General features: G+C 40.6%; 1 protein-coding gene across 1 annotated transcript; it reads right to left on the reverse strand.

Annotated features, from left to right (window-relative positions):
- Positions 1-1,338: 1,338 nt before the first annotated feature.
- ptpra (protein tyrosine phosphatase receptor type A) lies at positions 1,339-27,291 on the reverse strand. The gene is made up of 22 exons (XM_028575497.1): positions 26,599-27,291; positions 17,572-17,618; positions 17,243-17,324; positions 16,690-17,133; positions 12,754-12,853; positions 12,483-12,556; positions 11,906-12,042; positions 10,955-11,045; positions 10,220-10,296; positions 10,083-10,119; positions 9,859-9,956; positions 9,241-9,360; positions 8,850-9,016; positions 8,609-8,744; positions 8,345-8,494; positions 8,099-8,192; positions 7,877-7,953; positions 7,575-7,709; positions 6,849-6,974; positions 6,532-6,683; positions 5,743-5,878; positions 1,339-4,012 (listed from the first exon to the last, which is right to left on the reverse strand). The coding sequence occupies exons 2-22, from the start codon at positions 17,590-17,592 to the stop codon at positions 3,938-3,940; spliced, it is 2,529 nt and encodes an 842-aa protein (XP_028431298.1). The 5' UTR covers positions 17,593-17,618; positions 26,599-27,291; the 3' UTR covers positions 1,339-3,937.
- Positions 27,292-27,362: the final 71 nt, after the last annotated feature.

Consider the following 27,362-nt stretch of genomic DNA (forward strand, 5'->3'; position numbering starts at 1 on the left):
TGAAGATGTTAAACACTGATTGACAACCCATATATCTATAAGGTACATACACAACAATTGGCAATTGCACCACTGTACCATTAGTCTTCATTGTAGACTGAGCTGTAATGATCTGGTAGTCCTAAAGTGAAACAAGCAAAAACAGTCATTGTCTGAAAGTTGTAATGTAACTGCACCTTTGTTTATCGTTCCATTTCAATACATAAGAAATACAAATGATAAAATGTCAAGCTCTTTATTAGGTTTGAACAGTATCTTGCTAAGAAAGGCCGTTTGGCATTATATAATTATATATAATTTTATTATATATATAATTATATATACATATATTCAAATGTTGAATAACAAAACACTAGAAACAAACATTGGCAAATTAAAAAATAGGATTTGCTTAAGACAACTATACCAAATTAAAAATGGCCGAAACAAAACATCTCTAATACATTTCAAAATGGTCCCGATACAGTTCATTATACATCTTTTTTAGGTTTTAGAAGGGGGGGCCGGGGAAGAAAATATAATAAGCAAGGCAGCAGACAGGAATGAAATATAAATAACCTTACATTATGTACAAAAGCGAGTGGGCCTTTGTCCTAGGACAAAGTAAAAAAGGAAAAGAAGGCAAAGAGTGGACAGCAATGAGTGGAGCTGGACAGGAGACATAAAGGACATTGGACTCTAGTCTTCTTCCAGTCTGACGCTCTAGAAATGGAGATGTATTTTAATTCTCCGGGGCATTCAAAACACTCCACTGGTGAAAAGCTCCAGGAATAAAGGCATATAAAACACAACTATTTGGTTTCCCTTGGTGATTATGCATAAAATATGCAATTGTTTTTGTTGTGGGGGAAAATTTATGATTTTCTGTTGAACATTCGGGTACCCACAATTGATTACTTGTCATGGATACCACATTTCAGCGATATAGAATTAAATTAAGCCATTTAATCAAGATGGCATTCATTTAAAAAGTGACCTCAATGTTAGTTTGATCTGCACAATTAAGGAATCTACAGATATGTGACTAGAGGGAATGTAAAAGGAAGGATGACTGACCCACTCTTGGTTTTGGCCCTATTGATTTGTCATACAAAGAGGTGCGTCGTTGGTCTGCAGGGGACAGTTGAGAAAATACATGCGAGTTGGGAAAATGCGAAGGACAGCCTTTAGGAGGACAGTGGTTGCAGCACATATTTGATGTAATGTTTTTGTTTTTGAAAACCTGCAAGTGAGGCACTTTTTAAGTTCACTATAATAGCAAAATAGTGGGTCTCATGGGTTGGCACAGTGTCATGTTTTGCTGTCAAATTGCAGTGAGACAGTCACGATTCAAGCACACATAATAAACCCATGTAATGTAAGCACAGACAGAATTGGCAAACAAAAAGCATCCCCTCCTCTGTTAACTAAAGACACTGTATGTGACAAAGTACATAAATGAAGAACATAATTGCACCTAACGAATAGTGCAGACACTTGTTATGAATGGAATGAAAGAAGACCTGAAATGACAATGACGGTGCACGAACAGCCAACAATTTCAGTGACTGGTCAATACTTTAAGTCCCTACAGGGGCCTTACAGAAGGCTTGAACCGGGACTTTGAGACCTGAAAGAGCTAATATAGTTGCCATATTCTGATTTCAAGGACATATCATCATTCTGACCTCATCTCTCATTTGTTCCATATTTTTAAGGGCGTTGCTTTTGGTGCAAATAGTGCATGGGTGTTCAACAATTAACATTGACGCATTACCCTTCCTAAAAAAAAAAAAAAAAAAAAAAAAAAAAGAATATTGATAGTTGTCCACTATCAATAAATTAGGATTGATTGTGCTCCTCGCGTCAGGAAAAAGTAATTAAATAAGGGACTGTTAGTGTGATTTAGACTGTTGTGGGATGCAATTATGTACCATAATGGGGCTGTTCTCTGTTAAAATAAACATTGAAATAGCTTGAAAACTCTTAAAAGAAATATCATTTTTAATATCATGTCAAATTCTGTTCAAATCCATACAAGGCTTCCTGTCGGAATATTCTTCTGGTGGGGAGTCAAACCATTTAAATGTGAGTCAGCTTTGGAGATGAACTCATTTCAATTTGTAAATTTAAACAATTCTGCAATCAGTCACTTCCTGAGCTGAACAAGATGACATGACTGACCTGAAGCCCTGCAGTTAACGGACATAATTTATCACAATTGAGTGCATAGCCTCAATGTGACCTAATCTGGAAAAAAAAACAAAAAAACCCCACTGTAATTCAAGTGTTGGTGTCCTCACAGGACAGCCATTATAAAAAGAAAAACAGAGCAAACATGGCACACCTCCACTATTTAAGTAACAATGTATCCATTTTTGAGGAATACGTTAGCAACAGCATTCAAATGAAAAGACATTCTTCGGCATCAGTTTTCATGGTGGGAAATAAAAAGGGAATCATTCTTTAAAAAAGTGATAGTACAGCGTAAAGATGCAAGGCTGATATAAAAGATGTAAGAAATGAGAGTTAGTTTAGGCAGACTCAAAGGACACCCCCTACAGAAAAGAAATGCTCAATACAATCTACAAGAAATACTGACGTGTGTCTGTAAACAAGAAAAGAAATATGCTGGGTATATAACACGTTGTTTTCTATGATGCAATAATGGGGTAATACTTGCAATTGTGTTATTTGTGTTTTGGCTTGTCGACATGATCAACATTGCTGCAGATACTGTAACGATACTGTAAATAAAATGAAAATAATTTTAGAGATTCAACATAAAAGCTTGACCAATTCTCCTTAATATATGCTGTAAAAAATGTGTATTTATTTCTACTTCAGTAATTTCCTGTTATACGGTAGTCCAGTAGTGTGTTGGTTACAGATCCTTGAACAGTAAAATAGCGGTCTTGTACTGAATGTCTAAACATGGTTTCAGACTCCAGAGCTGCATTACCAAGGGAGTGAAGGACTTTGGCACTCAGCAGACAGAAGACAGTGATGTCTAAACAGTCTTCTCTGCTAGCTTAAGCTCTAGTTCAAACAAACACACACAAATGAATGGCTCCTGGATTTTTGTGTGTGTGTGTGTGTGTGTGTGTGTGTGTGTGTGTGTGTGTGTGTGTGTGTGTGTGTCTCAACCTGAGTCTATGAGCTACTTCACAGAGATTCTGATATCCAATTGTGAACTTTGAACCCCTGAAACTTAAAGGGGATACATTTTCAAGTGGCTCGATAGATGGAACTAAATATGTGTCAAGACAAATGGCTCTGCTTGTGTGTGTGTGTACTGTATGAATGTCTACGAGTACAAAAAAAAACTGTCCGATTTTGTCTGTAAATGTTTAGGGTTCTGCTACAACACACATTGCTACAGCATGGCTCTGGCCAAGCCAACATGTTTTTAGTCTCTGTCCCTAAAAAGTAAAAAAACAAAAATCCAAAACATCATTGCCTCGACTCTGGATTTTTTGCATTAGCCTCCAAAGCGTTGGATTTATATTCATATATATTTATATATTTATATATACCAATAAAATACATTACAGGTGCCACCCAAAAATGCAGCCAAACTCAAAACTGTGTCTGAAACCAAAGTAATAAGATGCAACACAGTTAAGTATATATACATATGGGGGAGATAGCAAATAGGGGTGAAGGGCTGTATTAACAAGACCAATATTACAAAATATTCAAGAAGGCATCTCCGTTATTTTGTCTGTCCGACTGCGCTGCCCTGTCCTCCGGGCCAAGGCCTCGGTTCCCTTTTCCTGCGGGCAGTTCATCCCATCCACAGATCGAGTTGTGATGAGTCTTTTCTTTTTTTTAAATCCATCAGATGGGAATATGCAGCTTTCTGCATGGTAATGTATGCGTGTGTGTTCTGGTGCGTGCATATGCTTGTATGAAGTGTATGCAGACATCCATCCATCCATCCTTCCATGGCAGGTTCCTACTTGAAGTTGGCGTAGTCAGAAAAGGCATCGATATACTCCTGGACCACTTTGTAGCAGAACTCGTACTGCTCCTGAGGACGGGGAAGGGCACAGGAGAAACATGTCATGTCAGTTGGAACTACTAACACTATAATTTTCTGAAATCTGTCACATATCAATCAACAGTGTTTTCTGTTGGAGATGGTAAGTCCCTTTGGGGTGGACTTTGGGCTTTTTCACTTTGAAAACCTATAACGTGCACAAAAAAGATATATAACACGATAAAGTTAAGGGAAAAAGCCAAAAACCACAATATGAGCACTTTTTAATGCATATTAAATGTTCCTAAAACACTGTTTTGCACCTAGATGTCAAACAAAGAAGAATATCACGTCATATCTCATTTGAGTGGGTTACGTGTCGAACTATTACTTGGAGTCCAGTAACTCCCGCTTGTTGCCAAGCAGCTGGTCTCGGCCAGGAAATAGTCCAGCCCATAACTCACCTCGATACAGTGAATTGTTGTTTTTACACTTTGGTTTTTGTATAGAATAATCAAACGAGATATAATGTGTTTGTTAGAGCCAGGATAGCCTTTACCCTGTTTCCAGTCTTTATGCTATGCTAAACTAAGCAACTACTGGATCCAGTTACATATTTACCTTACAAACATGAGAGTAGTATCAACCTTCTCACCTGGGATCAAGTGTCTATGTGTATTGGTTCCACCGTTTAAAATAAAAAGCTGTTTAATGACTAGGGCTGGGCGATATGGTTGAAAACTGTATCATATAAGTTTTTCATATCGGTCGATATCGATAATTATTGATATTTTTTATGAGCTATTTAAAATAAGGACCAGGAGAAAAATATATTAAATTTAAACATTTTTATTTTAAACTTAACCCTGCTCTGATTATAATCCCCTCAGTTATAAAAGCAGAAATGTCAACACAACCATGGAAAACACTCAAATAATTAAAATGTAAACAGGTCAGTGGTAAAACAAGTTTATGGTATTACCAGTGTTGGTCTGACGACATTGGTCTGACTACGGTCAGACTTATAAAATCCCCAAAACTCCCATACTGACTTTTCCTGTTTTATCAACGATTTCCTCGCTCGCTGCAGCACTCACTTTCCACTCCACGCCGGTTCGGTTATTGAAGAACACGAGACAGCGATGTGGCGCAACCAAACATGATACTGTTACATGATTGGCTGTTAGAGTGTCACTCCCCACGTTGCTAGGTTGCCTGAGAGTGAGTGCCTTTGTTCATGCAACCAAACTTGATTCACAACCTCTGGTTTCTTCTGATGAAGAAAAACAAGTTGTCGAACGTTTTATTGACCGCATTTTCTATTGATATTGATTATGTGTCTATCGCGATACATATCGTTATTGTTTTATCGCCCAGCCCTATTAATGACATAAATCCTATTTTCAAATCTCTACCAAAATCTCACTAGTTGCTCCTTGGCTAGAGCCCAATTTGAATACCAACATTAATGGAAATATCCAAGTTGTTGAGATACCCTGTGCTGAGAAATACACTTACAGTGGTGAAAATAAATCCTCAGCAGTAGTATTAAATCAAGCTTTTGGTTTCATAATTCAGTCTGTTGCTTCTTGAGGAAAAAAGGGCAACATATGCATTTTTAGAAAAGGGATTATCACAAGTTCATGAATAAATGTGAGGAGAGCAAATGTCTCACTTTTTCAAAATGTTCTTTTCAGAGATTAACTAGTTTCTTATTGGGCCCTTATGATAAAAGGAATCATCTAAAGTTATTTCCTATTAAGGTTCAAAGGGCCACTCACCAGTGTCTGCACCATGTGTGGTCTCTGCAGTCTGAGGCTCTTGACTGTCTGGAAGACATCCAGGATGCCCTCTGCCTTCACCCTCTCCAGGACTGTACTCAACGCACAGAAAGTCCCCGTCCGGCCAGCACCAGCACTACACACACACACACACACACACACACACACACACACACACACACACACACACACACACACACACACACACACACACACACACACACACACAGCGTGACTTACACCAACCCATTGTCCAGAGTATCTTTTTAATAGAGCACTGACAGCACAAAACCTAAAAGTGGCACAAATAGAAGCACTTGCCCAGTATCTCATAAATTAATTATGTCCTCTGCCAATGCACAAGTCTGTTAAAAAAATATAATGCGCGCGCGCACACACACACACACACACACACACACACACACACACACACACACACACACACACACACACACTGCAGAACATACATCAGCATATGCATGTGTAACATAGACACAGAAGACTTTGTTGCGAGAACACGTTAAAAAAAAAAAGAGCATAGCACTATTTCTGGGAGCAGTTCAAATGTCACAAGGAAGAAGAGAACAATTCTCCTGAGCTGTTTTTTCCTGTGATTTAATAGCTGCGACAATGTCCCAGACACAAACTCGCACACTTGATTGCAAGAAGCATTTCCGTGTGCAACAGTAACACAAAAGAGCAATATAATTATCTTATTATCACCGGCTTTGTTTCCTATTTGTCCGTACGCCGGTACAGGTTAAAACATCAACAAGCGGTGTGTTTTACCTGCAGTGCACAGTTATGGGGTGATTGCCAGACTGCTGCTGTTGTTTCTGCACAGCAGCGATTATGTTGATCATGCCTTTACCGTCAGCGGGGATGCCCACCTCTGGCCAGCCATGGAAATGGAACTGACGCACCGCACGAGCCTTGTTCTCCTGGAAAGATGGACGAGGGCAAAGAGGAAGAGATTAGTTAGTACTGCAACCATTGCTGTTGGTATGTTGTTAGGGCTTCAAAAGGCACAATATTAGTTGATAACATTTGTCCTGTGGTGTGTTTGCATTGGGAGCGTCTGCTTGTTTCATTAAGTCTTTCGTTACCCTGTTGTTGGTGACCAGGAGGTCACGCACTGTGTAGCTCTCGCTCTCCTCCTCCCTTTTAATCTCGATGGAGATGTCCCCAAAGACCACCACTCCATCACTAGGCCAATACTGAGCGCACTTTTCCTGCAGGACCCATAATGGAGATGGTCAAATTACCAAGCTTTAACGGCATGCTAAGATTCTGAACATGTCAAGGAAATCTAAAATGTTAATGTCATCTAAATCTCTGGATAGTAATCATACAATTCTGCAGATACCCAAACAGTAATAACTATTAAAAGAGAGAAACTAATTCAAACTACCGTAATTGTTAATTACATGAGCACGAGAAGGGAACGGACATCAAATCCACCATGTTTGCTGGAAATAACTGGATTCTAAACTTCCACCGCTGGCCATTAAAGATGATTTCCTGGTATGACTGATCAACGTCAACAATTCCCAACAATTACTTTGCTGTAGCATTTCAAAACATCTGGATAACTTGGTCACTAGTACTTTAGATCACATTTTATTAAATATATGACATCATTAAGAAATGCTGGATATCCACTAAAGATCCAGACATTTTGCTCAGATTATTACCATGTTATACAAGACTGGTGGCGTCAAGTTAGCATTGAGTAAAGTGTCCAATATCAATATTCTATTTTAGCCAGTTATTGACCGGATATCTAATACGAGTGTTTGTATCCGCACACATCCACACAGAGACACACACACCTGCCCTCTCTCCTCCAGCTCAGTGAGCATGACTATGGAGCAGCTTCTCCACTCCCAGATCATCCTCCAGAAGTCCTCTATGGTGTGCTGCAGGGGGCCCTGGCTCGCCATGTAGGAGTCCTTCTGGCGGTAGCCCTGTGACCAGAAGCAGGAAATGGCAGGAAGGGATGTCCACGGGGAAGGGACGGATGAAAAGGAGGATACAAAAATAAACAGGAGGGAGAAATGCAGACTTTAAATACCCGATCGATTGCTTGCATTAATGAAATGATCCACTCTTATCCAGTTGCTATCACACTCACATCAATGAAAGAGGCATTGACGTAGTCTGTGTTCTCCTCTCCTCGTTTGACTGGAATGATCACTCTGTTGAACTCATCTGTCAGAAGCAAGGAGAAACATTAACTAAGCTTTTAGAGTCGTCTCAGGGACTATACATCTGCCATTTCATTATGTGCATTATGGTGCTCATCACTGTGTGCAGCCACATTGATACTGTATAAACCCACAGCTGCATCACTCACATGGAATGATCTGCAGGACTCGGTTCTTCTTCATGTTGGCGGGCAGGTTCCCTGTTCTCATCTTGTCATTCTGAATCTTGATGGATGTCAGTTTCTATAAAGAAGAGATCACAACTTAAGCCTTAGAGCTTTTTGCTAAATAAATATGTCAGAAGAACTTTGGATACCGATTGTTCTCACCCTAAACAGTTTAGATGCAGAGGTATGATACATGTCTCTTTGGGAGATTATAACACACAAACAGACCTTGAATTCAGCCTCCAGCCCACTGCAGCCAGCTCCAGGTGAGGGGGAGTATAGTTTGGCTAGGTGGGACTCCAGAGAAGTCACCTCCAGCTCTGTGTCTCCATACAGGTAGTGCTCTAACAACGCCTGGAAGATGAACACATACTGCATCTGTGGGACAGAGAGAAGGTGGTGAAGAGAAATTGGAAGCCAAAAACAAACAACCGCTGAAAAAACTGCATCATGGGGGGAGACTGAATTCATGCGTGTCGACACTGGACTCACATCAGTCTGGACCATCTGACAGCGCTGGGCTCTGATCCTGGTGACAAAGCCAAACACGTCCACCTTCCTTTCAGTGTTCATCATGTCCAACATGGCATCGATCACAATGAAGGTACCTGTCCTCCCCACGCCCGCACTGACAGACAGAAACATGACAGGTTGGGAGTTGTATGTGGCATGCAAACAAAGACACACAACAAACTAAGCAAAAGGCAGAGAGTGTAAGCTTCGATCCACTTACCTACAATGGACCACAATGGCCCCGGCATACTGGGGGTTATAATTCTTGACTTTCTTGAGGAACTTGAGCATGCCAATAGGGGTGAAGGGCACCCCGAAGTCCGGCCAGCTGGTGAAGTGGAACTGGGTGACGAGCCTCTGAGGCTTCTTCCCAGACACATCTCCCACCTGAGATACAAATACAACCAGGTCATAGACCAAGCCACGACAAAATTAGTAAATGACAGCATATCCAAAGTTTCAAACGTATTTTTAATATGTAGTGTGTGCCCCGATACTTTTTCAAAAGATGATTGTAGATACAAACTACACCAGTGTTTCTTGTGTACATGTGGAGGATGAACACAGAATTAAACATGTATATCCTGGTATCCACCGTAACAAGATATTACCTGTTGGATGCAGAACTTGCGGATTGTGTAGTCCACCAGAACCATTGTGTCCTCTACAGACACGCGGATGTTCCCGTATGTCCAACAGCCCTGGTCCGGCCAGTACTGGGCACACTTACACTGAAACACAGAGAGTGATTTAAGGTCGAGCACACTCAAAGCGGTGTGCAGTAACAGCCTAATGTAATGTCACTCTTATGTAGATACCTTCAAGTAAAGTGTAACCCAATATTCTAACTATGTTGCATCTATGACAGAAGGAGTATAGTGAAAAAGCAAAGAGAGATTCAGGTGAACTCGTGATTTGAAGACTCATCATGCTTGCCCTCACACAACGATTCACATGGGGGGTTTAAAAAAAATTCACAGTTTAACTAACTTTACAGATAAAAAATTTACTTTGAAAATAAAGACATGTTAAACATGAAACCAATGCGGAGGTTGAAGGTGATTTTGGTCCCTGGTGCTTTTAAGCAGGGTTAACCACTCTTTTACATCTCAACAGAGGATGTATATTCTGTCCACAATGCATACGTGTCGTTTGAAGCTGTTGTATACTGTAATCTTATAAGACACAGTGTATAAACACAAGCATCATCATCGCTCCTGCTCCCCTACCTCTTTTCTCTCCTTCAGATTGGTCACCATGACAATGGTGACTGTGTTCTGCTCCCAGATCATCCGCCAGAAGTCATTTACTGTTTCCTCCTTGGGCCCTGAGAGGCCGAGACAGATACAGAAACTCAAAGGACAAGTTATAAGCTAATAATCATGTAGTCTGTTTGGTAATTAAACTACAGCATTGTTTTTTTTTGGGCTGCCAATGAAGGCACAATCCTTACCTTGAGCTGCAATAAACTTATTTTTCTCTTGGTAACCCTGCGAAATAAAGAAGTCAAGAAGTGATGTAAGGATGTGACACAATATATTTAGAGCAGAAAAGTCTTTTTTTGTGGCAAAATGCTGCGCTTATACAAACATTTATAAAGGAGGCGTTGACGAAGTCAGAGTCTGGGACTCCCTCCAGAGATGAAAGATGCACTCTGGAGTGATCATCTGAGAGAAAATGAAGAGAAGGAGGAGCACAATGAGTAGGGGTGGTGGGGAGAAAAAAAAAATCAATACAGCATAGTATTGTGATATTTTCCATGGCAATACTGTATCAATACACAGCCGCCAAGTATCGATCTATCGTTATATATATGTGTTGGTCAGTTTGTCTGCTTGACAATTCCATTTTGCAGCAATAAAATTGAAGTGAGATGTCCAAACAGAGAAATGTATCTTTTTAGATAAAACCAATGTTGACAAAGTTTTCCTTTGGGGACATCATTTGAAATATTTGAAGTTGGGAAAAAGGTAACACATTGCAATATATCGCAGACTATTGCAATATGTTTAAAATTGCAATAATATTGTATCATGAGGTAAATATTGTGATAATATCATATCGTGAGGCCTCTGGTGATTCCCATCCCTAACAATGAGAGAGGGAATTTTAATGACACATGGTACACTACAATCTTTCCATTCTGCCCACTTAAATATAACTCAGTAAATCACTTTGTGAACCGTCTTTGATTGTCAGCCGTTTGATATTAAATATGAGTGTGCTGGTGTTTCTAAAAGCTTGAAATAGCAGATAAGAACTCAGTTACACTGAGTGCTTCTTTATTAATGTCAGACAGTGTGTCGTGGTTCTGTTGTCGCTCACATGGCAGGATGTTGACATATCTGTTCTTTTCTTTATTCTCTTCTTTGGAAGCAGCGTCGCATGATGCCTGGATGGGGCAAACTGGCAGCGACTAAACAAACGAAAAAAAAAAAAAAAAAACATTTAGATATAACAGGGAGGTAGAGCAGACAGATGCATTTCAGTTTCAAATCCTGCTGTGCGACCCTGTACATCATTTCCTTTAGGCTTCATCTTCTTGCCGCTGTGTGTCTAATACTGTGTCTAACCCCAAATGTATTTTTGTGCAAATGTGCTGCAGCATTAGGCTGATTATCTGACAAATGCAATAAGGTGAGATCTCACACGTCTAATAACATCATGGAAGCTCATTATTTCAGCTGTTTATTATTTATATGAACTAACTATTTATTCATTACTTTTAAGTAATTTTTCAAATGTTTATCTTCTTTTAGCTAACCATTTTAACCATTCATCCATACATTTTTTTGCCAACTTTTTCCAACTCTGCTAGCTTGCTAACTAGTTTTCATGCACTCTCAATTGCAACACGTGGCCTTAAGGAGTTAAACTGGTCAGGTTGGTGGGAGGTATGTAGCGTGCAGTCAGCCTACTGTAGCTGGTGGCTTGCTGGTTATTGTGACTATAAATGTACTAAAGATTAGCATCACATTCATTTGTAATCTTTTTTTTTGGATGGTTATTTTTTTCCTAACACTCCCTAAACACAAATATGTGGATCTTTTAAATCAAATCAGGCTTTCAATTTTTTCAAATTAGTTGCGCTTGTAATAATAAAAAGATTCCAGGATCTTTCCATGTAGCCAGTGGCGACTGAAATACGCCCTGGGCTACAAATAACCCTGGTTGGGACTCACTTATTTCAGCTCCAGGGATATGGGTAAAAGGTGAATATCTGAATCAGTATGTTATCAGAGGGTGTGTGTGTGTGTGTGTTTGAGTGTGCCATACATTAAACTCTTCCCTGAAGAGCTTGTTGTCATCGGCCATGCGACGGTTCATTTCTTCCTCGAGTTTGTCGACGGGAAGGGGCGGGTACTTCCTGTTTGTGCTGGGTGAACGGGCCAATAGCGGGACGCTCTGAAGTTCTGTGCGGACGAGCAGGAAGGGAGGTGGCAAGAGTGAGGAGAGGAGGGAAGGAATGGGAAGGGTGAGACAGGTGGAGACAAAGACAGGGGAGAAGAGGGTAAGAAAATGAGCTGGCTTACATCAAGTAACACCGACCATTTGGGGTCTTCTCTAAAGATGCCCACCAGATGGCGATGTGATTCAACACTGTGACATAGGAGGGAGCTAACTGCAGCCCTGTTGGTTAGGTAATCATGGTGAACAAAAGCTTTCTGCGAGGGAAGCAAGATCAATCAAGTCTTATCAGAAACAACTCAGAGTAACAAGTTTGGTCAAGCCGGCTGTACATATTTGCTGATCGAAACCAAAAACAAATAAATTAGTGCTCAGTGCGTATGTGGTCACATTTTGCGACAAATCCAAAGCGGACACAAACTAATGCATTGTGTGGGTGTTTTACCTGTATCATCTGATCTACCATTGGTCAGTCTGAAGGAGTTTGAATGGCTTCCCGCCTGCTTGTACTTCTTAAACCTGCCAATCACCACAGATCAAAGTGCATATTAATGCACACAGTCGCTCTCACATGCACACCCAAATAAACACACATTGTGTTAGTCTCACAGCTGAATGCCAATCAGTCGTTGCCATGGTAACAGGAGCACCTTAGGCCTTCACCACAGGTCTCTCGCTAAGTGTGCCGTGTGTAATATTGACTGCACTTCACCAACCTGAGCATGTAGAGGATGATGATGATGAAGATGATGACCAGCAGGGAGGACAGGGCCACCATGACTGCTATGATTGGCACGTCATCAGACTGGTTGTTGTCTACATCAGAGACAGAAAGAAAAGGAATAAAGAAAGATCAATGAGGGTGTAAGTTTGGGGTGTTATGTTAATTGCGGATGTTTAATTAAATATTACTAATGTCACACATCTTTATCAAGAAATAATACAATATACACCAAACACTGAAGAGTGTTTCTACCAAAATGTTACATGTTATATACAGGTTTTTTTTTTTTTTTTTTTTTTTTTTTTAAAAAGGCAGTCGCTCTGTGTAGCCAAGAAAAAGTCCAGCATATAACCACCCCAAAAACCACAAAAGAACAAGACACAACCTGTTAATTTGTGAGTTTCTCTTAGTCTTTATGCTATACTAAGCTACGTTGCGGCAGCTTTCTATTTAATTTGCAGACATGAGAGTGATATATGCACATTACTGACCAATTAATCTACTTATAATTTCAGCTACAATTGAATAGATGTCTAGTGGCTGTTTAGAGTCCCAAAAACACAGTTTTCATTTACAATAAAGACAAAACAGATGTTTAGCTTGTTAGAATGTTATAATGTGACCTTTTGCCTCTTTCAACACCAGCCTGCATCTTTCCTTTCCATAATGGTTACCCATGTTAATATTACTACAGCAGCTGAACACAAATGGAGATGAAGAGAGAGCGCAACAGGCTGTCCTTTGGAGTGAGCCGATAAATCAAAGTTTAACTAAAGGTGGACCCACCACTTCTATAACTGGTTTTACCCAAGATGACAGCAAACACAAGGTGACGGTATAAAGTACTGAAACATTTAGGAGGTTTGCTGTGAATTATATAGTGTGTAAATATTGCATCACATATTTGCACAACATACTTTATGTCATAAACCAAAAAACGTGATGCCACTGGCTTGTGGAAAAAGCACTGTGGTCACATAGGATTAACACTACGAATTAGATATTCCACGGACCAAGTTATCCATTCTTTGTGATGCCTCCTGTTGATTACAATAGCTGACCAATTTGTATATGTTTTCACCATGTGCACGAGTTGAAGGCATTAGTCTTCCTGGCGACCTTTCACTAACACAATTAACACAAAAGACATGAGATTTGCCTGAACATCAACATCAACAACAACAACAACAGGAGTTTGGTGTACACAAAACAGGCTGCTGTTTGTGTGCTGATGACTGGCCTGTAAGACACATGAGGCCACAACAAAAGAAGAGATTTTTCTAGAAAACTGCAGCGGGGTGATGACAATGCAGTGACTAAATCAGCTGTTTCATTGGCCGAGTCAAAATTCAAGAAAGCTCTTAACGTTACAGACAAACTATGCTGCACAGAATGCATCATTTTACTTCATGCTCCATATGACCTTTCTGGGGTAGCAGTTTGGAATGCCGCCCAGCTATGTTGCATTTTCAGACAAAATTCCCAGGACTTTTCAGTGTTCACCCTCGGACAATGTGTACATTGAACAGAGCAGCCACACAAAAGGCTGTGGGTATCATGTGGAACTGACACAGCCTTGACAGATCCAATGGCATCTAGAACAGCTCACAGCTCTCCACACGAGGTCCATGGACGGCCAGCGGGAGACAATAGAGCAATCACATAACACCTACGAACCCATGAAGTGACTCGGTTATACAATGGACATACCATATTAGCACTACGGGCACATCTGTTGCGTTTATGTTGACCAGGAGTGAATAATGCTCATCCGAACTTCTACAGCTTCCCCTTTTTTGACATACTATCTATCTGAATCAATCAGTGGCATTCCATAGTGATTTGAGTATTTCTCTAGAATCATGTAATATGAATGATTCATGTAAAAGAAAGGGGTGTGGGTCACGTTACAAGGATTTCATTAGGATAGTTAGTAAACAGACAAAAAAGATTGAGCATTTCTTAAGCTTTAAAGTATCAAAGTTAAGTGTAATGCTAAAAACTAAACCGACCTAAAAGCAAAGTTCCATAAAATGAAGACGGTGCATATAAATCCTCCCCCAACACCGGTTTCTTTCATATTAAAGTAACAGCTTTTGGAAATGTCTGGGTCGTCTAGTTTGGCGGTACTCTGAATCTTGTGGATGACTGATCAAATGCAGGTATGTCACGTCAGGATATTTCCAGCGCTGCTACAATGGAGTCTAAAAGCAGAAAAGCGTCCAACTATCTAAAATATTAAAAGGCTGACTCTTGACCAGAAAGCTCACTTGCTCGCTCTTTCTAGCTGTTGCTACTGCTATGCCAGCCTGCATGAATAACACACAGCTAGATGGAACAACAACAACAACCAAAAACACCCTGACACTCTTACGTGATTCTAGAGTATACCATCAATCCGTGATGTTTATGTATTCTAATGAAGCTTTGTTTTGTTGTTGTATCCATATTCCCTTAACCTTTTGTGTACTTGTACTTCAGTTAGGCCCTGTTCACACGTAGCAATAAAATGTGTCTTGGATGATCTGATGACTGGTGGCGGCTCTAAATTTATGCTGGAATACACCCAAAAATGTGTTGAGAATTCAAACCCAATTTAGGAGGAACACATAAGCACACACAAGGACCGCACTGTGTGTGCAAAGTAGGAAAGACCTCCCTGACACAGTTGTATACAGTTGATCTGCCAGTGACAAACAACTTGGATAAGAACAACCACTACAGAACAGTCACCAAGTCTATTTTTTTTCTTCAGTTTTACAGCAACTGAAGTTCTTGCCACAGCGAAATTCAAATGTAAGCAACAAAGAAAATCCCACAAATGACACAATGGACCTTTTTTCACAGCAGACATTTTGACTTGTCATAGTAGGAAAAGCACAGTTGAACTTGATAACCTTAACGATGGCTCAGTTCCATCAAGTGTCCCAGTGAGCTATTTCAGTGAATCAGCATGCCCAATACCAGGGCCTCTCCTATGTGGAATGCAGCCATCAGTAATGGTTTTGAATACACCTGTGCTTATCCTACTATGACATGTCAACATGTCTGCTGTGAAAAAGGTCTATCCACAAATACACACACACACACACACACACACACACACACACACACACACACACACACACACACACACACACACACACACACACACACACACACACACACACACACACACACACACACACACACACACACACACACACACACACACACACACACACACACACACACACACACACACACACACACGATCTGAACAGTGCCTTAGTGACTTCCCACACTTCTCTGATTGACTGTGAACAACTGCAGGGGATGCGAGAATGGTAACTTCTTTCATTCAGCTGTAGGTTTTATGCACAGACAAAATGATAGCAAAACCCACGCCATGGCAGGTGGGTCTTTATCCATTAAAGGTAAAATGAGTCACAGCTTCTCTAATCACAACTCAACATCTCTTTCTGTTGCTTCGTTACATTACATTACAGGTCATTTAGCTGACGCTTTTATCCAAAGCGACTTACAATTGCTACATATGTCAGTGGTCGCACGCCTCTGGAGCAACTAGGGGTTAAGTGTCTTGCTCAGGGACACATTGGCTGATGTATCGCAGTGGGAATCAAACCCGGGTCTACCACACCAAAGGCATGCGTCATATCCCCTGCGCCATCACCACCCATCGTGGCACACTGAGGCTCCCATTGGTAGCGTACCTGGCATCTCTGGGTCTTCTATGATTTGTTCCAGTAGGACTGTAGAAAGTTGCTGCATAATTAAAGTAAGTTTACCCACAAGCCTTTGCTCTTTGACTCTGGGGATAGTGCTTCAGGGGGCGTGCCCCCCCCCAAAAAAATAAAATAAAGAAGAGAGATTATATATTCTCCCACTAAATAAAGAAACACACAGTGCCCTGAATACGCACACTCACCATGTGGGCTTTTGTCTGAGGTGAACCCCATCCCAGGTTCTGTGGTGGTGTCAGTCACCTCAGCGTATACATCCTCATCATTATAATCTGAAGTCAGGTCTGTAGGGGAGGCTGTGGTCTTGTTGTCAACTCCGGCCAGGGTGGGAGGAGGGGGAGGCCCGGTGCTCGGTTGTGCCTGGAGGGCATGAGTTGGAGCTGGAGGTGAGGGGGCAGGGACTGGTAACACCCGCCCGGTGGCATTGGGACCCACCAGTTGTACATCCTCCTCACCAGCTGGGCTTGTGGTTGTTGTTGTTGTTGTTGTTGTTGTTATTGTCGTCGCCAGGAAGACTGTGGGGGCGAGCGTTGTGGGTGGGCCTGTGGGGGCTTTTGTGTGTGCGACGTTGAAGTTGAGGGAGGGTGCGGCTGAGGGGTCTGTGGGTTTGGCAGTGATATTAGGAGGACCTCGAAAGAAGAAGACAGCAAAGTATAATTTCATTTTTTCACTCTGAGCCTTTTAACCTAAAACTTTGAGTCAGTTAAGCAATTTGACATAGGTGGACATGGTTCGTACTTGTGATGGGGACATGATCCTGGGCTGAGGCCCCGAGGGCTAGACCGAGCAGCAGGAGCAGGGGACACACACCCATTCTGCCCTACATGGAGGATGCACAACAAAAGGGACAAGAGGGTATTAGTCTTTAATAAAAGTTACTGAACCCTATTTTTTTCTTTATTTAGATCAAGAGATTCCGGGTTCATGTGTTGTATAATCCCCTATATATTTTTGTAATCTTCTATCCTAATCCCACATGCTCATTTTTGGAAGGTAATGCTCTCACATTTGAAATGAAAATTAAACACTTGCATAACGTTACCATGTGCGTGCCAAATGCGGCTTACCTGAAGTAGCAAAGTTGGCATCAATCACTCATTCGCACAGCGTGGTCCTGGAACGCAAACAGAAGACATTATTTTCTTGTGCTTTAACAGTCTAGACGACATATCATTTATTTACTAAATCTCTTACTCCTTGCAAAAAGTTTTTTGCAGCGTCAGTATAAAAATTGTAGGACAGCATTATTCTGAGACACGGACAGAAATATTTGGTCTATTCAGAGACACAGGTGTGAAGTTAGCACTTAAGTTTTTTTCCATACATTTTTTATAAGGGCTTGACCATACTTTACATTATTAACTGGCAACTTCCAGTGGAAGCTTACCATGTTGATGTTGATATGCTCCCATCATATTTTCATTCTACAAAAGTTGGTGCTTAAAATTATATTTAGAGCTGGGCAATATATCGATATCGTGGTATGAGACTAGATACCGTCTTAGATTTTGGATATCGTAATATGGCATAAGTGTTGTCTGCATTACAGTAAAGTGATGTCATTTTCTAAACTTACCAGATTGCTGTAACTGTTCTATTATTTGCCTTTACCCACTTCGTCATTATATCCACATTACTGATGATTATTTATCAAAAATCTCATTGTGTTAATATTTTGTAAAAGCACCAATAGTCAATACTACAATATCGCTGCGGTATCAATATCAATGCATTTGGTCAAAAATATCGTGATATTTGATTTTCTCAATATCGCCCAGCCCTAATTATATTATATTAAAATTATAGTTTGATCAGATACATTTGAAAGGAGTTAAAAACTAACAAAAAAAGTCTTATTGTTACATAATTCAACTATATGACTAGCTCTTCTCTTTTTGCAACAGGGTATCATCCTAAAAATGTGCTACGTGTGTTACATGTGATATATTCATCACCAGGAGCATGACCAAAACAGAATTAGTGTCACATTTAAATTCCTGCAGTAACAGTGAATCAGCACTTAGGACGCTCTTCACCCACAGATGTGGGGATGAGCGAGTGGAGGCCAGAGGATAGACAAACTTGGAGAAAGCATGACAGCGGCTGGGTGGTCGGCCTGGCTGACTCTCAGTCTTCTGTATAATCCCAGAGGCCAACAACACGGTTGTCTCCCTGACTGAACTGTTATAATCCTTGGACCTAATCCCCTGGTCCTGACCCTGGAATAATCCAAACCGTCTGCCACTGTTTACGGAGATACTTCAGCACTGCACCGAGCCAAACACTGCAGTGCTACCACACACAAACGGATACTTTACATCTGGGATTATTGCATCAGTGGGCAGAGGATAAATTGGTCGCTAAAAACTCTAATAGTGCCAGTTGCCAATCTCCTGGTGTTTCAAACTAAGCTCATTCATTTGCAGTACTTACACTCTGGTTTTAGCAGAGTGCTGTTTGGCTCCGACTGCAGCCTGAAGTTATGTTGTCAATGAGAATGCTATTAACCTACAAATCTAATTGTTGCCATCCCTCTCTCTCGGTCACCCATCCATGCATCCGTTTAGCCAGCAAATGTCTGCTTCCAAAAAACAATTCATGCCTTGAGAAAAAAAAAAAGGACAATGGATAAATCTAGGATTTCATTTGACAGATTTTAGTACGATAATCAAAATGCTACAACTGCCGTTTTGGTATACACCCACTACAGGGATTTTGGAAAAGTTTCTTTTGGCACACTATTTAAAGAGAAATGAGAGCAGGGTGTGCTTCTGTTCTATACATCGACATGTTTCTAAATTTGACAGGAGGGTCTTGAATCACAAGTGTCTCTCTGTATACATTACTGATTGAATTAGATTGTCATTAGGGCTGCAACTAATTATTTTCATTATCAATTTGCAGATTATTTTGTCAATGAACTACTAGCTATGTCTATAAAATGTCAGAAAATGGTGTGAACGTCCACTGCAGCTTTCCAGAGCCCGAGGTGATGTCTTCAAATCACTTGTTTTGTCCGACCAACAGAAATGTAGTTTACAATCCTCAATGACTAATGAAACCAGCAAATATGTACATGTGAGAAGCTGGAAATAGAGAACTTTGGCTTTTAAAATTTTCTTTTTAATTAATTAATTAAAATTTTAAAATTAAGAAAATGAATACCAAAATTTTTGCCTATTACTTTTCTGTCAACAAAACTAACTGATTAATCAAATAATTGTTTCAGCTCTTATTGTGTCTTAACCACCTCAAAGACAGAATAAAACAGCCTTTACATACCCTTGTCATTTTTCACAGTTTATGAGATGCAGGTACATTGTTATGCTGGCCAAATAGTATTTTAAATTAATGTGATAAAAAAAAAGCAGAAATTACTATAGTTGCACTGTGTCTTTCTACACTGGTAGTTTGTCCAGACTTGTGTCAAGTCAGAAATCAAAGTGCATGTTGCTTCCTTTATTTTCTGTCATGTCATATAATACAGACAAAAGACAATTCCTGTTTTGCGTGAATTAACATTATAAAAAGGCATCTGGCATTTGTATTAGGCTACATTCGTGAGAGATTGAGGTATGTTCACCAACAAGCTTTTTTTAGGGTAAATTTCTTCAATGAAGCATGACTCATTGTTTTCTGCATGCCATCCTGAGAGGCTGGATGACGTGTCACTGTGTAGGTGTAAGTGATTTAAACCGGTTCTGTTTCTAACCTCCACTTCACAAATGCTGCAAGAGAGCCTGAGAGGATTTTATCTAGAGACTGTAGACCAGGGAGTATAACTCCCTAAAAATGCATTTTAAAGTGCTTTGGCCTCCTGAGAAGCAGCAGTCTTCTAGTGTGTGTGTGTGTGTGTGTGTGTGTGTGTGTGTGTGTGTGTGTGTGTGTGTGTGTGTGTGTGTGTGTGTGTGTGTGTGTGTGTGTGTGTGTGTGTGTGTGTGAAAATGCATGCATTATATTTTTTTAACAGACTTGTGTGTTGGCAGAGATTTATTTTTAACCTTTATTTAACCAGGAAGAATTTAACACTAAGCTTTTTTTTTTTACTTTTATTTAACCAGGAAGAATTTAACACTAAGTTTACATGCAGTATCAGAATATACTGTATTATTTAATATTCATGTTAGACAGTGGTTCATGTTTTATGTTGTGTTTAAACCCCCTATGCTGAGACACACAACTAATGTCCTTGCCTAACAGTGCCTAGCAGTGCCTGACTTTTTGCTAGAAGCTAACAATGTAGCTATGGCTGAACTTTGGCCTACTTTAGCATATAATAATTAGCTCACTAAGAACCTGTGAACAACAACAATCCCAAACTGGCAGTTTGATTTTCTGTGTACTGAATTGTTTACCTAAAATAAACTTCTTGGACTTTTATGAACATAGTCTTTTTTCTAAAATTATACTTTAAAAAATCCCAATATATCGCCTTACGCACAGTATTGAAATATATTGCAATATATTGAATTGTGACCCATGTATCGTGATACATATCGTATCGCCAGATTATTGCCAATACACAACCCTAATGTTAAATCTTAATACCAGTTGAGTAACAACCAAAATCTGCCCATAGCATTTTGAGCATCAAAACATTTTCTAACTTTGGAGTGTATTTTATCCAGACAAAGATCTTTATTTAATACGGATGCATTCAGTAGATTGGCATATTTCTTTAATTCAAGAAACCTGTGTTTATTATTAAAGTTTTTAGGGATGCACCCATACAGATATTTGCCATGTTGACAGGCGAATAAAATGAAATTACAACTAAGCACATACTACAAGTTCAACTCACTGATGGGAAAATCTGGCTTCACATACCATTTGGATTTTTTTATATTGAGATTATTTAATAAATATGTCAATTCGGAAAACACTTATTTGAATGTTATTAGTTTCATTGTGTATATGTCTGTTAAAGTGACTTTAAGATCAGACCACATTTTATGGCTAAATTATGCATAAATGTCAGTAACTCCAAAAGGGTTAACTTTATTTTTCTGTGCACTATATTGAACTGTAAAATCTTTATTATGTTGTGCCAAAGTCACTACTGCTGAGCAGAACTTGATGCTCAATGTGCATGCAAGTAGTGAGCCCAACCAACTAATAACGCCAGTTGCTTCTCTGCCTTGCGGCCAACTGCAGGCCTCATGGCAGCGCAATCACACAGTTGTGAAAGAGCTGGGCTGTTCCCATGCCATTTCATTCACACAGTGAAAGGAACACTTATAGGTAGAATATAAAGGAAGTCCAATTATATCTCCATGACAACGTAACATGACAAGACGTAAGATCAATGCAAAGTAGTCCCTTATTATGGAGAGTTCCCACTCAAGTCTGTGGATTTAACTAATGCTTCTGTATTTACCTATGACCCTAGGTGAAGTAATAAGTATCTTCCCCAACTGCACGGACATGAATTAATGAATACCTCAAGATGAAGATAGATTTTACAAAAGGGATCTCTCTGGGGAAGAAAACACTCTATCCTGAGACTAGAATCCTGAATATATTCCAGCTGTTTCCTCAGTTTATTAAGTGTTGTTTGATCTTGATTTCGCAGAATCCCAATGTGGCCAAACGGATACAACTACTAACGCTGCACATCTATGTTTGGATTTAGTCATAAAAGTCAACAAATTGTATTAATAATTCAAAGAGGATACCCCTAGGCATATGGGTGAGCTGGAAAACCAACAGACACAAACCCCACAAGCATTGCTGACTTGACACCAGCAGTGGTGGCCAAGAGGACCTCACCATTCATGCAGAGAAATATTTCCCTCTGGCTTTCTACAAGGCATCCTGCTTCTCTAGCTGCTGCAGCGCTAGATAATGCTTGTCTGTCTGTCTCCATTCATGGCATATTAATACTGTTTCTATGTCTTGAGGGGTGGGGGACTGGAGCAACAGGAATACTGTGAATGCTTCTCTTCACGGGAGACTGAATTAGGCCTAACCCAGGGCCGCTAGGACTGTTGCTCTGAAACAGACCACAGATTATATGTCCCCAGTGCCACATACAACAGCCACAATCCTCTGGACTTCCCTTTCTGAGGGATAGTACTCCCTGCTGGTGTGGTTTGTGTTCCTGTTGGCTTCATTCATGGGCTGGTGAGTTGATGAAAAGTCAAATAGAAGCAGAGGATTACTATTTTGGTTAATCGCACGGGCAAGAGTGACCGCTGTGTCTGTTATTAAGCCCGTAATGATGATTTGGTTCAAGGATCAAGAAAACTCACTTGTTTCAATGAGTGAACGTGGTGAGTCAGTGAACTTCTGCTCTGTTTCTGTTTCGTTGTGGGGTTTCTCACAGAGCATGCCAGGGGCCTCTCAAGCTTTCCCACATTGGACACAGAGGATGTAGAGGCACAAAGCATGGCTTCCCCACAGAAGCCACTGTGACCTCGAAGCGTGGTGTGGGGCCAAACGGCCAGCTTAGGGCCACAGCGAAACCTCATTCACTATCCCCATAAATACCAAGACGGTTTCCTACATCTAGCATGCAGCTACGGCTGGGCATCAAACCTTAATACATTTTCTCTTTTCATCTGTAGCACCAAGTGCCAAAAACTTTCAAGCCCTGAAAGTGGGCATCAAATGCCTGGTCGAATTCCTAGTCTTGTCCACTAACTCTTTGATAACATACCTGAGAAAATACCTTCCTAATTGAAAAATAAAATAAAATAAATTGCACTAATATCCAGTGGAAGAATGTTTTATTCTTTCCTTAAGTAATAATAGCAATACTACACTGTAGATATACTCTTAGAAGTAAATGTCCTGGTTTGAAAATTACTTAAGGAAAAGGTACAGACAGAGGTATTATGAGCTAAATGTACTTCAAGTATAAAAAGTAAAACATACTAAATAGAGGACACATTAACCCTGTGAGTTTTTCCTACTATATATTATATTACTGAATTATTAGAACTGATTCATTTATGTGTAAGTAGCTGTCATATTTGGCATTCCTTCTGAAATGTAGTAGAATATAAGTAAAGTGGCATTAAATAATACTGTTGAGTAAATGTTCTTTGATATATTCCACCATGGGTAATATCAAATTGTTTGAAATGATATTCAGCTCTATGTGCAGCAGGAAAACAGACTAGGTACTGCCTAATTTCCCTACCACACTTTCTGTCTTTGCTTTGGTCATTTAGGTTCTGCAACAATGGGAAACCAAGTCAAGGTTCTCATATCTGAAGTGACCATCCTGCTGCGCTCGTTCCCTCCTCTTCCTCTGAAAGATAAGAAGTCCATCCAAGATGAAGAGACAATCATCTGAGACTTAACTTCACAGCAGTGTCATGACAGTGCTTCTCCAAAATCCCTTTTCCTCCACGCCCATCTTTATTAAGTGGCTTGCTAGCATGTTCTTTGAACATTTTTTCACAGCAGGGCGAAAAGGTCTGTTGGCTCGAAGGCTGATGCCAAAGGCAAATCTAAATATTTATAACTACGGCTCTCAACTGGTTTTGAATCCGACCTAAATTTGACCTCGACAATGAAGGCATTGTTTAAGAAAAACAAATCAAAGTTTTTCTCTGGGAGCAAAAACGGACTGAAATACAATAATATGATGTGACTGAATGTGTCATTTTGCTCATAATTTCTGTTTTTCCTTAACAAAAGGAGAAAATACGGATTTTAAGCCAACACAGTTAAAGGTTGGCACATTAACATGACTGTATCTGTTACCAAGACGTACTATAGCATAGCAATCAAAGAATGTATGTACCTATAGTGAGTATGGAGGCACAGACTAGTGTAATCATTTATGTGGAAGAGTGTTAATATACTCTTTTGGCCAAACTCACCTCCCCTTCATCCACAACTCCAATATTTTTCTATCACCTTATGGTGATAGAAAAAACAGTGCCTAAAATAAACTCTGATGAAGCAATAAGGAAGTAGCAGCCTAGCTTTTCACCGACCTGGATCACACGTGAGCATACAAGATCACAAGAAACTTCTCACACATCTAAAATACTTCTTGAATACAAAGTCCCACCTAGTCTTTGAAGTCCACTGAAAAGACATAAACAATCATAAATATCCATCACAGCTGTGGTGAACAAGAAACATCAATCATCCCACATCAGGAGGATATAAAACAAGGATTTACACAATCATTTACATAACTACTACTCTGCATCGACACTGGGACAGAACAAAGTTGGATGACTCTGGACGAAATCTTCCCAGTCAGACAGACTGTCAGTCAGACAATTGATTTATGAATGGTTAGATATCAACCAGTTTAATTTTCTGTATTGTGACATGAATATCATTGAGGCCAAATGACAAGTAGCTGAAACCAGGCTCCATAATGCTTCATAATCCTCTAAATGCAGTTGTGTTTATCCTGTTCAAGGCAGAATTACAGTGCTCTTTCACAGTAAAATATGTAGGTCTGGCCCACAGGTGGAAACAAAAATATATCTCCTGCCCCACCCAAAGAGCCAACTCATAATATTGTGTCAGCACCCTAAAATTGTGAAATTTCAAAACAAAGAGGGGGGGGATTTCAAAGATCCCACAAATTGAAACTTCACGCAAAAGTTCCACAAGGCGATTTCAAGCTATACTTTATTCTTATTTTTAGAAACTAGGCCAATCATGAAAAGTGTGGTGTGAGGATTCTCTGCTAAACCCTTTCAGGTTCCAAGACGGAAAGAACTCCTTTTTCTTGAAATAGGTTGGAGAAGATATGGACAGAGCAAGCAAGATGATAACAGCTCTGCCTTTTTTTTTTTTATTACACAGTCCGGCTTTCCTAAGATGGGGTTGCAATACAACCACAGCATTTTGGGAAACGTGTCCAGGCAGGCCTGACAAACAGAGGTCAAGGTAGGCAACATAAGTTTGAGGGAGATGCAGCTTGAGTTCTGCACTTGGATGCCCCTAACATGACATGGTGACCTGGGTTAAGTGGAAAGCTTGTTGTTGAAAAGGCACAGAGATTGTGGTATGGTGGATGTGTGCTGCAGCTCAGTAAATCGGTCCAGACGGGATGAGTCAAGCTCCAGGCAGACATTGCAAAGGCTTTGTCATATATGTCAAGCAATGCCTCCTAAGCCTGGATGATGCTTCTCTCTGCTCCGACTTTTAGGCATTCAAACACTTTTAGCTGGTGCAATGTTCTTGTAGTTGATGCTTGGCTCAAATAAAGCAGCAACTGCTGTATTCATTCCTATTATTTGCCTAATAGCCACAATTTCCAATGACAAAGTCATTTAAGGAATAATCCTGTTAATAATAATAATAATAATAATAATAATAATAATGTTCTAATGAGCTAAGAAATCATAACCTACAGTCCACCCTAACTCCATAAACCTTAACACCCACAATATTGAAATGGTATGCTCGGTTAAACCCAACATTCACAAAGAGAGGAGAAAATTAATCATTACAAAAAAAAAAAAAAAAAAAAAAAAAAAACTTTGGGAGAGGCTGTAAAGGGGAATGCACACTTTAGAGAATCCATGTCCAGAGTGCAGAATCAGAACACAGAGTGTGATTTGACACAGGCATAGGCCTACATGTTAATGTTAGGGCGACCTAATTCCTGTTGTGGGTCGCGTGAAGCACCCCCCCTACACCCAGCTCCCCACCCTCTCGGAACGTGTAATAACAAAGCGTTGATCAATAAAGTGTACTTTCCAGTGAGGCAGGACCGACCCTGGACCTACTCTTTGTTCCGCTGCCAGCGAAACAAACCGAGTTACAACCTCGGACTTTCTAAAATGTTGTCGCACTCATCGTTAAGCCCCCTTTTCTCGAGAGCCCCCTTCGCCAAAAAAAATTCCCTCCCTGCCTCCGAGCTACTTCTGAAATGTCCAAGCGTTACCAAGAGGTGTACAACTATTAAACGCAGCCCTACTCTTTGCATAAGTCTCCATAAACTCCGCTGTGATACAGGTAGGCCTACCGTGTACCCTGTAAAGACTGCGTGCGGGGGGGACAAAGTGTTTGTTTGTGGGTGACACAATGTTACAGCGAGAGGAAACATGCTGCTACAGCGACATTGTAACAAGTGAGATTCGGGCTTTGCGCAACAGAACAAGAAAACTCACCACAACTCCTGTAGCGCCCAGAAGAAACCCAAAAGGAGCGGGGAAATTAAGGCCAAGTAGGTATTTATCCTCTCTTTCTCTTCCACGTTTTTTCAACCCCGGCCCCTGTCTCCACACCCCAGGAACCGAGAGTGTGAGCGGGGTGGGGGGGGCCTGGGTGATAGCAGAGGAGGGAAGCACGATCTGGGACCCACAGCCAACACTTCGCAGTCAGTTTATCTGCTAAATCCAGGCGAGGACGGCATCCCCCCAAATCCTTGATTCGCCCTAATTTATCTTCCCTTTAGAATGTACTTTCTTGGCCTTCGTGGATGTTAAATCCCACGGTTTATCCGTTGTATCCGGGCGCGTCGGCCGACTATTCTAGTCCGCCATGTTGTGTGTCTGACTGTCTGCATAGGAAGAATGGGAAGCGAACAGCAAATTCCCAGGCCAGGCCCCGTCTCTTCTCCACTCTGTTTCCCCCATAGCCCGCAGCGACACCTGCTGGAAGAGCTGGAGCTTACACGGTTCAGACTGTGCCATTATAGTCACTGCAACGAGCTGGGTTAATGCTTCTCACAGCGAGGACCGGCGGGGAACTCCAAGAGGTCCGTGAAGGGCCACTGACTCAGTTTGCTTCAGTGAGTGTTTATCAACCCATCAACTAATAAAGAACCTCGCAGATAAGCTGGCGTTGTTTTGTCTGCTTTTAGTAGGCCTATAGGCCTATGCTTGTTTGTTTCTTTTAACCTAGGCCATTGGCTACTTAATCATCAACCTGT

This window comes from Perca flavescens, chromosome 4 (assembly GCF_004354835.1).
Source record: "Perca flavescens isolate YP-PL-M2 chromosome 4, PFLA_1.0, whole genome shotgun sequence".
NCBI classification, from domain to species: domain Eukaryota; kingdom Metazoa; phylum Chordata; class Actinopteri; order Perciformes; family Percidae; genus Perca; species Perca flavescens.

Coding starts and splice junctions, on each gene's coding strand:
- ptpra (XM_028575497.1), bottom strand. CDS start 17,592: ATGCCAACTTTGCTACTTCAG. Junction 9,361..9,858: donor ATCTGAAGGAGAGAAAAGAG/GTAGGGGAGCAG, acceptor TCTGTGTTTCAG/TGTAAGTGTGCCCAGTACTG. Junction 5,879..6,531: donor CCCATAACTGTGCACTGCAG/GTAAAACACACC, acceptor GTGTGTGTGTAG/TGCTGGTGCTGGCCGGACGG.